The sequence below is a fragment of the Sciurus carolinensis genome, chromosome 9 (genome assembly GCF_902686445.1).
Source record: "Sciurus carolinensis chromosome 9, mSciCar1.2, whole genome shotgun sequence".
Classification (NCBI taxonomy): domain Eukaryota; kingdom Metazoa; phylum Chordata; class Mammalia; order Rodentia; family Sciuridae; genus Sciurus; species Sciurus carolinensis.
The window spans coordinates 15,320,303-15,335,350 of record NC_062221.1 but is presented as its reverse complement, the minus strand read 5'-3'; the positions used below and the strand labels follow the sequence as shown (position 1 = coordinate 15,335,350).

Genomic DNA, 15,048 nt, shown 5'->3' with positions numbered 1-15,048 from the left:
TCTCCCTTTCTCTTGGGAAAGGGCAGAGAAACAACCGGCCACCGAGTGAAGCCGGTCTAGAGCGCAGGCCGGGGCCGGGGGGGACCGCGAACGTGGCCCTGGCGGGCGGAGGCGGGAGGATCCGCGCTGTGTAACCCGGTTCCTCGGGGCAACCGAGCTCGGGACTCCGGGTGACCCTGCGGCGGGAACCTTGGAGGCCTTTGTCTCCACCGGTGCCCTGTGACTTTCGGGGACACGGTCCTGATTCCCAGCCGGTGTCCCCCGCCAGGCCGCGTCCCTCGCAGCTCTGTGGGCCAGGATTTCCCGGTGTCGCGCCGGTTGTCCTCTGCCGCCCCCGGCTTGCTCCCCACGTGCGGTTCCTCGGCTGTCCCCGTCCTGCAGCCTCCGCCCTCGCCGTGGCCGGCGCCCGCTGTGACCGCCCCCTGGCTGCGGTCTCCATGGCGCGGGGCGACGCTGGGAGCCAGGGCCGCGGAGACCGCGCCCTGAGCGCAGGCCGGCCGCCGTCGCTCGGGCGCCCGAACCGGGTGGCCCGGTGAAGCGCTCGGCGGCGCTGGGTCTGCAGTCCACCGAGGGCGTGCTCGCCGGGCGCCCTCATCCGCCCGGAGGCCCCGCTCTCCCCATACGAACGTCCCAGGCCAGGGGACCGTGCAGCGCCCCAGGGCGCTTTGTGGCCTCAAGGTGGGTAGCCGGGGTTTTCTCGGAAATGCGCTAAGTTGTCGCGTGCCGTGGAGAAGAGGGCAGGAGCCCCTCCGCTCCTCCTCCCGGCTGCCTGGGACTCCGAGGCGGAGTCAGCAGCTGTCCCAGCTGGGTGAGCAGGGGACGCAGAGCTGGGTCTTCTCCCCCATCCCTGGTGACAAGGGCAGCGCCCGCTGGCCCCAGCTCTCACCTCCTCAGCTTCCGCCTCCACTGTCCCAATTCCAGGATGCTGGGGGTTGGGGAGAGTCACCTTCAGATAAGTAAAGCCTACCACAGGTGAGGCCCCACAGCTGGACGGTCAGTAAATGTTCTGTAACGATCCCCCGGTCTTTACTAACCTCGGTGGCATTTACTGTATTTAGAAATGACAAGGAAATTCTTGTGATAAAATATTATGCTGTCTTACTAGAGCATTTACAGCATCTATATGTGTTGTTTTTCAGAAAAGGTTGGTGAAAATTTTGATGTTGGCCTGTAATTCCAGCTACTTGGGAGGCTGAGGCAGGAGGATCCTGAGTTAGAGGCCAATGTCTCAAAACAAGAAGAATGTCATGGTTAAATAGGAAGAGTCCCCCAAAAGTTCATGTGTGAGAAATGTAAGAATTTTCAGAGGTGAAATGATTAGATTATGATAGCTATAATCTTATCAGTGGATTAATCCACTGATGGATTAACTGAGGGGGGTAACTGGGGCAAGTAGGGTGTGGCTGGAGGAAGCAGGTCACTGGGGGTGTGACTTTGGGGTTTATATTTTCTACCAGGTGAGCAGAGCTCTTTTTTTCCCTCTGCTTCCTGGTTGCCATGAACTGAGCCGCTCTAGGGCTATGGAGTCAACTGACCACGGACTAAACCCCTGAAACTCTGATCCAAAATAAAAATTTCCTTCTCTTCTTTGTTCTTGTTAGGTCTTTTGGTCATATTGAAAAAGAAGTTGACTAAGGCAAAGAGGAAGAAGAAAAACTCCCTATGGTGTGATAAGTACTCCCTGTGATGGGATACTGTGTGCTTCCTATCTGTCTCGGTCAGCTTGGGTTGCCCTAACAAAAGACTGGCTGGCTGACAGAACAAAAATTTATTTCTCTCAGTTCTGGAGATTGGAAGCCTGAGATACCAGCAAGGTGAGCCTTATTATTAGGCCTCTTTTCTTGGCTTCTGTGGAGGCCAAAGAAACATAAAACCCATTCTCACAGGTGAAGGAAGTGGGGTTTAAAGAAGTGAAGTTAATCCTGGTCACCCTACTGGTAACTGATGCATAGGGGATTCAAACCCGTTTCTCCTCACCCCGGAAACCTGGAGGGCTCCTTCTTCACTCCACAGTGCCTCCATGATGCCACGCCAGCGTTTGCCAAATGAGAAGAACCACCTGCCATGTTTACCAAAAATAACCTGGAGGGTCAGGAGGCCTGGTTCTGTTCTCAGTCAGCAAGTTCCTTCTCTCTCTTCCTCCCTCTGTCACTTGTAAAATAAAAGGTTTACCAGGCCTAAGATGATAAATAGGTTTTGGGAAGCTGCCCAGTCTGGGGGAGCAGTCTAAAGAAACTGAAAAAACATGGGGCTACTGAGAAGTAAATGTCAAGAGGAAACTGGCTCTTCCATCTATACTTCTCCCCTGTGCACTCCTGCTGCAGCGGGTCTGTTCTCCAGCCAGCAGCCAGAATGGTCAAATCATGTGACTCTTCTACTTACATCTCTCTAGTGGTTTCCCATTACATTTATCTTTTCTGAATTTTATATGCTTATTCTATCAGTTAATGAGAGAAGGATAAGAATATAAATTTTCTACTTCTGCTATTCTGCCAATTTTGTTTTATTTATTTTAAAGCTATGTTATTAGCTTTAAAAATTTATATAAATTTAGAATTGATAAATCTTCTTGATCTTTTTGCCTTGTGCCTGAGAGCCACAATTCCCAAATGGTATGTGAGTACTTAGAGGCACGGCCACAAACATATGGGCACTATGGGATATTTTATATTTTCAAGAGAAGTCCAGTCAACATCTGTTAGATGCCATGTGAACTATGAGTTGGATTAGATCACAATTTCAAATTAGACCTCGGTGGTATTAGTGTCTTATTGCTGCATAACAAATTATCCCAACGGGAGTGAAAAACATTCTGGAAAGAAAGAAGGAACCCAGCAGAACATGGAGACACATACCGGCATAAGGGAAAATCACAATATTATAGCTCTGGTTGGGACTTTTCAGGTTGTTTAATCCAAGACTTTGAAAGCTTACACCAGAAAAGTACTGGGCAAACCAGGACAGCTGTTCATCCGCCACTCCTGGCCATCACCCAGGTGGGGCTGGGCCTCAGAATTCCACTCAGGGCTCCGCCGCTCCAGGCAGCTGCCTCAGAGAAGCCAGACTGGGCCCTTTCCATGTTAAACACTTTGGACAGTCTTTAGCTGGAAACCTTCCTCTGTGGGAAAACTACGCCAATTCCTGAAAACCGTTGTCTCTGCAAACCCAGTTCAGAAACCTCACCATTACCTTTAGCTACCAAGGCAGGGACCCTTCAGGGTTGGCTGGTTTAAGAAACAAAATCAGTTTGAATTGGGTGGTTGTCCTAATAACATCAATAATACAGTTTACGGGGTACTTCCACTATGTGCCAGGCATCGTATAAAGTGCTGTATAAATTTACTTTATTTAATCTTTAAAACAACTATAATCCAGTTGACTTCATAACTCACCTACAGCCAGAGAATCTAGTGGCAGAGACAACACTACAACCCAGATCTATTTGCCTACAAAGTTCACATTCGTAAGCACTTCGATATATATGATGTCTGGCAAGAATTGTGCCATTTTTAAATCAGTGTGTCCCTGATAATTCTTGGTAGCCAGTGTTAGTGTTATGGGTGTCTGGGGGTACTCCCCCCATTTTAAAGAATCCTAAAGAAAAAAACATGGATCCATAAACATGGAACCTGGATATTGAACAATTCCTTTCTACTATCTCTATCTTGACTCCCTAGCCCCACTTAAGATAATCAAAACACTTTTTAAGATTTTTTTAGGGAAGGGAGTACAACAATATCTGTCTATACTTGGAGGGAGAGGTGGGGCTACGGATGTGGCTTAGTGGTAGAGGTTTGCTTAGCCTGTGTGAGGCCCTGTATTCAAGCCCCAGTGCTGCAAAAATAAAAAATAAAAAATAAAAAAAGAAAGAAAAAGAAACTTCCCCGGAGAGGGAGAGGCATGTTCTGTACCTTAAAACCTGTATGTTGGGTTTTAGGACACGTTACTGTTTCCGGAATCCAAGTGGAATCCCACGCTGTAAAACAATGCCAGGAAAAAAGGAAGGGAAACGAAAAACCAAAGGGGCTTCCCTTCCCATCGTCCCGATTCTTCAAAAGTTCCTGGAAACCTACGAGAGGCACTGTGCGCAGTCTGGGACGCCTGTGTGCCCAGCCGTCCAGAGGGACCTGGACAGCAGCATCGACAGCGAGCAGAGCCTCAGAAAGGTGAGCAGCGGCGGTCTGTCCCTAGGCTTCTCTGAAACAGACGGACGGGGGGTCAGCCCCCAGGAACATGGGTCCTCAGTCCCCCCCGCTGCATTCCTGACCCAGTGAAGTTCAAAGCCTTGATGGCGGCCAGGCCCGCCAAGGCCGGCTCTGCTCAGCTCTTCTTCTACCTCCCGCTCCTGCTGGGGACCAGCAGGCCTGCCTCTCTCACCCCACTTCTCAGCTGGAGTGACCACCGGCTCCTCCCCTGACTCCACATCTGGAAGGTCCAGTTCCAGAGCCTCCCCTCCTCATTGCCGGACTCCCCTCCCTGACCCTCCACGGAACGTGTCCTCCCGGTGGCCCAACTTGTGCCCCTGACCTCAAGCCACTGCCCTGGGGAGACCCTCTCACATGCAGTGCAGAACTCGGTCTCCAAAGTTCTGCTTTTCAGAAAAAAAGTCCCGATGTCACCTCTTCCCTGAGATTAAATCCAGGGCTTGAGTGTGAGCGGGGAACAGGAGAGAGGAGGTCACCAGCACAACAAAACAAGTCCCTCCTGGGAAAGGGGCAAGGGGTAGGCCAGACGGGAAGCCCCAGAGGCAGACAGGCCAGCCTCCCCCTCCATCGCCAGCCCAGAAGGCAGCCTGTGCTTTGATAACCGGGACCGGCTGATTTCCTCCAGGGCAGAGTGGCAAACAAGACACCAGGTTAAACAAAAGTATTAGAGATGGGTTCTCTGAAAAAGAAGATCATTATTCTAAGGCTACTTTGGGCCGAATTCATTTCTGAATGTGTTTTGGGGTGCACCTCACTCCAGAAGTACCTGCTCAGCCCCTCTCTGCCAGGCTTCACCCCAGGGCCACTGCCCTCCCCTCCCTCTTCTCCCTCTCCCCTCCCACCCCATCTGCCCTCCAGATCTTCCACACACAGCTCCCCGCGCATCCCAGTGGAAAATCTTCCCAGGGCTATTCTGCTTCTGGTAAAATAATTGCTAATCAATATTTTCTAGTGTAGTTCTTACACTTGGTCTCTACTACTTAATGATAAGGATGAATCATAAATCTTGCTCAAATTCGCCCTTTCAGCAATAATTTCCAATTTTTTTTATTACAATCATCATCAGGAATGCAATTAGCATCACTAACCCAGTAAATAAGCCCCAGAGCACATCAGCACAACCGTAGGGCTGTTGACGTTGCATGGGCTGCCTAGGTAGGGTTTCCACTGCAATCCCCAACAGCATGAAAAGGAGAATCTCATGAGACAATCATTAGTTGTGCTCCATAAGATGTACTCAGATAATTTCCATTCTTTTCTATTTTATTAAAGAAGAGAATAGAAAAAGCCAGTTGAACTCCACTAAATTGATTTTCTCACCCAATAGCAGGTAATAACCAGCCAGAAAAGTCTCTGCGCTAGTCCCCTGAGCTTTGCGCGAGGCAGGGACTTGGTTAGTCAGTGCTGGGGCACCACAGCCAGTGCACGCCGGGGCCACAGTGAATGTTTCCAGGGATCTTCCCACGTTGTCTAATGTCAGGATTCCTTTCCACATGTACTGATGCCCACCTCTTGCTCTTCCTTAACCTCCAGTTTGTGCTTGTGAGACCTGACAACTCCCCGCCAAGCGTCCTACCAGTGTCCCTGGAACCTTTGCTCATGACGATCCGAGATGAGCGTTACACACTGGGGAAAGAGATCTGCATCTGGGGCCTTCAGCTGAGCAACCCGGAGATGGCCCGGCTCGTGAGTCTTGGTTTTAAAAATATTTCTTCAAACCTTAAAATTGAATACGTGTTTAATACCATATATTCCAGTTCCAGGTTATTTGGTTGTTGACCCACATGTTGAAAGGTCTTCTTTTTTTTTTTTTAATGACTTATATTTTTAGTAAAATATTTCAAATGTATAAAAATGGAGAAAATATTAGAACTGACATCCATGAACTCAGCCCTCACATGTAATACACCTTCCCCCCACCTCCTCACCCCCAGTACTGGAGGTTGAACCCAGAGGCATTTTACCACTGAACTATATCCCAAACCTGTTTGTGTGTGTGTGTGTGTGTGTGTGTGTGTGTGTGTGTACGCGTGTGTGTTTGTATTTTGATACAGGGTCTCCCTAACTTGCTTAAGGCCTTGCTAAGTTGCGGAGATGGGTCTTGAACTTGCAATCCTCCTTCCTCAGCCTCCTGAGCCACTGGGATTATAGGCATGTGCCACCACATCTGCCCATAATACACTTTTTTAAGGAATAAAATTGTAGATATTTACCAATATAACAGCTAAGCTTCATTTCACTTCTTTTTTTCCCCAATCTATTTCCCAGCCTAAAGTTGATGTGTACTAATCCCTTGACTATTTTATGCTTTAATTATTTATGTTCCTAGGAGTTTAGCTGTATAAATGGAATTGTACTCTGTATGATTTTGTGACTTACTTTTTTTTTTCACATGATATTTTCAAGATTTCTCCACATTCATTACTTTTGAGTGCTACCATTCTCTATATGACATATACAAGCATAGATTAACTGTTTTTTTTAAAATTGAACTTCCATTATTGCTAAAGAGAAGGACTTCACTTCTGGAAACGGCAAATAATTCAAACCAATTCCTTCACTGAGAACAGCAACAGAAGCTAAAATGTGCATGCACACACAGGACTAATGACCTAGTAGGAGGTGGAGGCCCAGGGAAGAAACAGTACAAGGACAATCTCCTCAGAGCTGCCTGATTTCAAAGAAGGCAGCTGAGAAGCCGAGAAGTTGAGCAAGTGCTTTAGATAATCGTGCCAACGCTAGGCAACACTGGCTGTCTGGGGAAACCCTAGTGAACCTTCCCTTGTTCTGGTCTGTGACAGAAAAAGGCCATGCCTGGAACACAGCTGAACCACACTCAGACAGCATGGATTAGTTTCTGATCATCTTAAGTCTTGACATTAAATTGAGGGATACTAGATTACTAGTGCCCCATGGGTCAGAAGCAAATGAAAATATTCCTTGGAAGACAATTACAACATCATAGGCCTCCAATTGTACCTGTAAACAATTTTGTAAAGAATAAAATCCAGTAGACAAAAGTGAGGGGGGAAGCTATGTGAGGAAGCAAAACAGCATGAACAAAAAGTACAATGACAATGCAAACAGCCCACAAGGACTCGGATATTTGGGTTATCAGACGTGTGCACTTAAAGATCTGTGCTTACAATGTTCAAAGAAATATAAGACCAAAACAAAAAAAATCATGATTTTTGCAAAAATTAGAAAAAAGAAAGAACTAAATGGACATTCTATAACTAAAAAATTCTGTATAGTAATTGAAATTAAAGCTTCAATAAATGGGTTTAACAGCATTTTAAACAGATTTAGCGTAATAATTAGTAAAACGATACAGTCAAAAGAAAATATCTGTAGTGAAGCATGAAATAACAGAAGAAAGTCATAAGAGGAGAGACCTAATAGGTGAGTATGTGTCACTGGAGCCCCGGAAGGAGAGGAGAATGAGAGTGGGGTAAAGCAATGCTTGAAATGATAATCACTAAGTACCTTTTCACCCTGGTGAAAGGCATTACCTCATATTCAAGCAGAGCTATGAATCCCAAACAAGTTAAATACAAAGAAAACTTAAAACTACTGAAGAAGAGAAACTCTTACAACTGATAATAGAAAACACACTGGAAACAGTACTTGATTTTATGTTGTTCAACTTACAATTTTTTGACTTTGTGATGATCAAATCATTCAACACTTTATTATAAAATGAGCTTTGTGTTAGATGATCTTGCCCAACTGTAGGCTAACATAAATGTTCTGGGTATGTTTAGGGTAGGTCAGGCTAAACTCTGAAGTTCGGTATATTGGGTATATTAAGTGCATCTACACTTACCATTGTAAGTTGGGATGTGCTTAATACACCCAGGACATAACCCCATTTAAGTCAAGGAGCATCTGTACCTTTAAAGGAGCAGCAATAAAACTGACCCCTGCCAAGTCCATTATATGCCTGTATGGAAATGTCACAGTCAAGTCCACTGAATTTTGCAAATTAATGTTGAGTTAATTATAAAAATAAAAAACTGGGCTGGGGAGATAGCTCAGTTGGTAGAGTGCTCACCTTGCAAGCACAAGGCCCTGGGTTCAATCCCCAGCACCGCAAAAAAAATAAATAAATAAAAATTAAAAAAAATAAAAAATAAAAAACTGACTTCTGACTTCAACAGAAACCATGGAAGTCACTCATTAGTAGAATATCTGAGATTTTACACCCCCCAAAATATTAAAAAATGAAAGTGAAAAAGGAAATTATCAAACCAACAGAGACTAGAATTTGTCACCAGCATGTCTTCCCACAGGGAAATATAAAACCATCTCCTCCAGACAGAAACAAATGATCCCAGATGGAAGGTTGGCAACTCAGCAAGAATCAAAGAACCACGAAAATGATTTCCTTCTAAAACTTGAAAAGGTGATCATGAATTTTATAGAGAGATGTAAATAGCCAAGAATAAGCAAGAAAATCTTGGACAGGAACATCACAGCAGGAGAATTTGCTCTAACAGACACCAATGCTTATTATAAAACTACATAAATTCAGATAATGTAATATTGCTTCAAGGATAGATAAGTAAACCAGCGTAGAAGAAACAGACCACACTTATGTGGACGTCTAGTTCTTGACAAAGATTACTATACAGACCAGTGGGGAAAAGATAGTCTCTTCTACCAACGATGCTGAGACAATTGGATATCACCATGGGGCTAAAGAAACTTGATCCTTCCTTCATATCATCCCCCAAATCATTCTGGGTAGATTATAGATTGAAAAGCAAGACAATAAAATTTCTAGATGATAATATAATATCATCATGACATCGCAGTGCAGAAAGACTTTTAAACAGAACACAAGAAGAACCATAAAAGAAAAGATTGGTAAGATGGACTCCATTAAAACTAACAGCCAGGTCACAGAGCTGGAAAAGATCTTTGCTAGATGTATAAAACCAAAAAGGATCCATATGCAAGATACTGAAGTAACTCCCACCTGTCATTAAGTGAAAGTCAAACAATTGAATAGAACTGTGATCAGGAAACTTGAATAAGAACTTCACAGAAGTTGTCAAAGACCCAATAAATATATGAAGAGATGCTCAACTTCATTATGGTTGAGGGGAATGTAAATTAAAAATATGAAGAGATACCTCTATGCAACCTCAGGAATAGTGAAAATAGATATTCATTAACAAATGTCAGAGAGGACGTGGAGCAACTGAAATTTTCATACCCTGTGGTAGGACTGTAAGTTGGATCATTTTGGAAATCTGTTACAATGTCTACTGATTCCAAAGTCTGTGGTGCAGCAATTCTATCCTGTAGGTACACATGCCCCATAAATACAGGTACGCAGGCACTAGGAGACACAAATGAAAACATTCACGGAAGCAATCCAAATGTCTATCAACTGACTGTAGAACGGACAAATAAATCATGTTGTATTCACACTGTAAAACACTGTATGGCAATGAAATGAATGAACTACAGCTAAGCCAAAAGAAAATACGACAACTCTCATGAACATAATGCAAAAATGGAAAGAGGCACAAAAGAATGTACATTGCATTCTTGCATTTACATAAAGTTCAAAAAAAAAACAGGTAAATCTGCAATGTTTGTTTAGGGAAGTGTGACAGAGCAGAGATAAGGAGAGAGCGCTAGTGGACATTTTTTCTAATCTCCTGCCTTTTTTTATTAAAAAATATCATATTTCTTCGAGTGTGTTAAAAGTCATTTTTGTCTTCTGTGTTTAAGAGTTTCAATAATCTGAATTATTTCAGTTCTGAGATTGCTGTGCTTTGCTTCCTCTAGCTCTTAGCCATGGTGACATTTCTTTGTATGTTTGGGGAATTCATTTTTACTGCAAACTCTCATTTCCTGGAAAAATAACTGTGGCAATTCCCTGAGCTCTGGTTTGAGGTGAGCTTCCCCCAGAGAGTATTTGCATAACTCCTGACATCACCACCCCAGGGTTGCATTGCATTGAATTCCTGACCTAAGGGCTCTTTGAAATCTCCATATGGTGTTAATTCCGGGTGCACATCTGTGCTAAGGCTAGTTCAGGAGTGCTCCGGTAATATATCCCCGCCCCAGTCTTTGTCAATGTGAGATAGGCAATTTTCCCTGGGTTCTTTGGCAGGGGAAAGCAAGTTGGGTTCATTTCTAGCTCATGCTTTCTCTAAGGGTGTAGTACTAGTGTGCCTCTCTTTGCCTTGGGGGACCACACCTTCAAGTAGTATCTTCTACTGGACTCCTTGCCTTCACTGTAAGGACATACCACTTCACACCCATTAGGAAGACTGTTATCAAGAAAGTGGACAATAATAAGTGTTGACAAGGGCCGGGGGAAAACTGGAGGTCTTGTGTCCTATTGATGGCCATGTAAAATGGTGCAGCTTCTATGGAAAATAGTATGGTGGCCCTTAGAAAGTGTTTTTAATTACCACATAATCCAGCAATTATACTTTTGAGTACACACTCAAAAAATTGAAAGCAGAGTTGGTCTGAAAGAGTTATTTGAAAATCCATATTCATGACAGTATTATTTTGCAATAGTCAAAGGTAGAAGCAACCCAAGTACCCTTGACAGACGAATAAACAAGCAAAATATACAATGGAATATGGTGCAGATTTAAAGAGGAAGGAATTGATTCTTGAATAGATTCTTCAAAGAAGCCATATGACCAATTACACATGAAAAGATATTCAGCATCACTAATCACTAAGGAATGCAAATAAAAACTGTAACGACCTACCACCTCACACCCATTAGGAAAACTACTATCAAGAAAGCAGACAACAATAAGTGTTGGCAAGGATGGAGAGAAACTGGAAGTCTTCCTACAGCATGGAATAAACTTTGAGGACATTAGTTTAAGTGATATGAGCCAGTCACAAAAGGACAAGTATGGTATGATTCCACTTACACAAGGCAGCTAGAGTAGTCAAATTCATAGACAGAATATAGAGCAGGGGCAGGGATTGGGTGGAGAGGGGACTGGGAGGTATTGCTTATCTGTTACAGTTTCAGGTTTGCAAGATGAAAGGAGTTCTGGGGATGGACAGGGGTGATGGTCGCAGTCTAACGTGAACACACCCGATGCCCCTGAACTCGACTCTAAGATGATCACAATGTCAAGTGTTATTTATGTGTATTTTGTCGTGGTTAGAAAAATAAATTTTGAAAAGATATCTTAAATCTGTAACCAGCATTTTTAGTTGCTTTTATTCCAAGAGTCAGTTAGTGAAACCCAAAACAGAATGTTGTCCACGCATGTATGAAGTGATCTTTCACAGATCATTAAAATGTGGCCCTCTCGCACCTCTGGAGCTTGCTCAGGGGTCTGGGTTAGAGGACTGTTTCTTACAACAGTGCTGGTGCCCAGCATGTGACATCACCAACCTCTGGTTGGGAGTGTTGGAACCTGGTCAAGAGCCTGTTTAGCCCAGACCAGTGTTAACACAGGCACTGATGTGCCACATGGGCTCCTCTGTCAAACACAGCTGGAGAAATCCAATCCAGCAGTCAAACTGGCATCTCTCATTACACAGGCCTCAGGCACCGGCCCTGTAGTTAAGGTTACAAGGGCCTTTTTATACCCAGCCAAGGTATAATTTGGAATCCTATGTACAACCAACATGTCATTACCTCAAAACCCCTAAATCTTCCAAATCCCACCAAGGCCTCTTCTAGGCTTAAATTCTAAGCCAAAGGAATCCTTAGCCTGTGGTGGTTCTAATTGCCGAAAAGTGGCATTCTCATAATTTGCAGTTTTAAATAGCCTCCCCTTTCAGTTAGGTGGGGATTTAACTGTCACTTATATCCTCTGTTATTCAAAGAAATGGCCTTTCCATAGACCCCTGTGCTCAGGAAACAGGCAGATGGGGTGGGAGGGCACCCTGAGCGCTCACGTGCTGTCCTCAGTCCAGGTGCTTCAGCTATAAAAGCATCCAGACGCTGAATTTGCAGTGGGGTTCTGAGTGGACCTTCACACCCTGAGAACATCATGACTATGAGTGACAAGTAACTTATTCTAATGTGTCTCTTGAATGATAAGAGCAGCATAGCTGTGTCTCTCCACTTTAAAACACACAACCACAGGAGGATACATTTGTTAATTAGAAAGGCAGCATCTTAGTCTGCTGGGGTCATCCTAACAGAGTATTATAGGCTGGGTGGCTTAAGCCACAGAAGGTTGTATCTCACACTTCTGGAGGTGCGAGCCTGAGACTGAGGTATTGGCAGAGATGGTTTCCTGAGACTAACAAGAACCCAACAAGAACAACTTAAAGGAGAAAAGTTTATTTTGGTTCACAGCTTAGTCCGTGGTTGGCCGACTCCATAACTCTGGGCCCAAGGTAGGGCAGAACATCATGGCAGAAGGGTGTGGTGGAGGAAAGCTGCTCAGTTCGTGATGGCCAGGAAGAGAGCTTGCAGTTGATCTCTTATTCCTAAGTCTTCACATGGTCTTCGCTGTGGACATCTGTGTCCAGATTTCCTCCTGTTATAAGGGCATTAGTCATATTGGGTTAGGGCTTACCTCCTGATCTCATTTTAACTTAATTACCTCTCAAACACTCCATCTCCAAAAACAATCATGTTCTGAGGTACTGGGCGTTGAACTTCACATCTGAAGGGGGGGGGGTACATAATTCAGCCCCGAATAACATCAAAAATGAAATCCTAAATTATATCTCCTCTCATCATAAAGCTTAGCGTTTTTCGTATAATTCTTCAACGAATCTTTATTTTCAAGGGATACCGTTTGATTTTTCATGCCCTGTGGTTTATTAAAGATTATCTTCAAGGCAAAAATGTTGAGGTAATGAATGCCATTGATGTGAGCAGCACATGAGAGCACAGTGCATCTGTCATGGTTAAGTGGCATGTTTTAAACCTGCCCTGTTAGGCTTTGTTTCTGGAGTCGAAGGGGCGGGCCACCTGTCCATTTACCACCTTGGAAATCATCGATTGCAAGATGGATCCCTGGTCCCTGGGGCGACTCGGGAAGGCTCTGCAGTCCAGCTGTTTGCGTTCTCTTGTCCTCGATTACTGCAGGTAAGGCTGGAATGTGGAGTTCCTCAGGCAGCCTGGGAGGCAGCAGCCAGGGATGGCCACACCCGGGTTCCTGTGCCTCAGCAAGGCATGGCTGAAGAAGGACCCTCTAAAACCTCCAGAGTAGATGTGCCTGAGTAAACGTCAGGGTTCTCAAAAGAGTGTCTTCTACTCATTTGTTCCTTCCACAAATATCTGTCGAAGGCCAACTTATAGAAGACACTGTGCCCCTTGCTGAGGACCATAGGCAACACTGCCATCCATACAAGTCTTCAGTACAGTGAGAAAGGACAGGCTCTTGATTCTGCAGAATGCAACGTGGAAAGTCGTGTCTGTATACAGGTTTCGTGGTACTTCAGTGAGGGAAACCACAGTTCCTTAGGTGAGGGGTTAGTGTTGACCAGGAGAGGAGCTGGGGAGAAAGGTGAGGTGCCAGGGAGGAGCAGAGATGTTCTTCAGAGAGCTGGGGTGCCAAGCACGTCAGGGGCAGGTCTGGGGAATAATAATAATAATAATAATAATAATAATAATAATGCCAGCAGACAGTTATTGAGTGCTTACTGTGTGCCAGGCATCTTCAGGGATTAGCTTACTTATCCTCCCAATGACCTATGGGATTTCTATCCCTAGACTAGAGACGAGGGAAGACTTGTTCAAGGTCATTCAGAGCTTAGGGATGGAGCCTTGCTGTGAATCCAGATAGCCTGAATCAGAGTGCACCTCTGATCAGGGCACTGAATTTCCTGGGCTCCATTATTTACCATCCACAAACAATTCCAGACTGCTCATATGGAAACTTTCTGATTCTATTGAGATGATTCCCACTTTAGGAGTCTAGGAGTCTGTGATTCTTCCCATGTAGCCAGATGCTGTCTTGTACCCAAAACACCAGTGAGTCATGAGGTGAAAGAAATGATTCCTTTCTGAGAAGTGGTATCACAGACACAAAGTCCCATAAAGAGCCAGGGTCCTGTCAGGGTCATGGTGATACCAAACAAGTCCATCCACAAAATTAGGCAGAAGGGCTGGGGTTGTAGCTCAGTGGTAGAGTGCTTGCTTAGCACATGTGAGGCACTGGGTTCAATCCTCAGCACCACACAAAAATAATAAATAGATTAAATAAAGGTATTGTGTCCATCTACAACTAAAAAAATGAAAATAAATAAAAATTTTAACACTAGGCAGAGGGAATTCTCCGTGGAGGTTCTCCAAGATCCTGCAGGAACATTAGGCAGGGTCTCCTGGCCCAGGGCAGCAGAAGGCCAGGGGCCTCAGGACACCCTACAGCAAATGCAGGCTCTGCTTGGGAGTCCCCCTGATTTCTCACACTCTGCTGGGAAGAACCAACCCCACTGCTAAGAGACCCCACTAAGCCCCAGGTCCTGGGAGGGACCCCGTGCTGGTGGAAAGAGAGAAGAAGAAATGCCCATCCTCAGAATCAGGTTGCCTTCACTGTCAGTTAACTTACCTACGCTGCCAAGGCATAGAAATCTAGGGTTGTCAGGGTCCGGTGACTGGAAAGCGCCCCCTTGGACCTCAACAGAAGTTGCAGGTCAGCGGCTTCTGGGTGAAGAATTTTCTCTCGTCTTCCCTCACGCGCTTGTGAGCACGCCAAGCAAGATGCCCTTCCTCCTTCTGCATGACTCGTCCCCATCTACCTGGGTCCCCGCACGTCCCATCCCTCCGTAATCACTTGTTAACGAGCTAATACATTTTAAAAGTTATTTCTGGTAATATTATCCACTTCATCTTAAAGTTCAAGCCTTGACATCGCAGATTCCTTAAAGATGTCACTGT

General features: G+C 44.9%; 1 protein-coding gene across 1 annotated transcript in view; it reads left to right on the top strand.

Annotated features, from left to right (window-relative positions):
* Nucleotides 1–270: 270 nt before the first annotated feature.
* LOC124992321 (uncharacterized) overlaps nt 271–15,048 on the top strand; it is a 41,725-nt gene continuing 26,947 nt past the window's right edge. The window contains 5 exon segments of the mRNA XM_047563009.1: nt 271–678; nt 1,602–1,814; nt 3,938–4,166; nt 5,739–5,891; nt 13,106–13,254. Of these exon segments, the coding sequence (XP_047418965.1) occupies nt 3,987–4,166; nt 5,739–5,891; nt 13,106–13,254 (482 nt within the window). The 5' untranslated portion in view covers nt 271–678; nt 1,602–1,814; nt 3,938–3,986.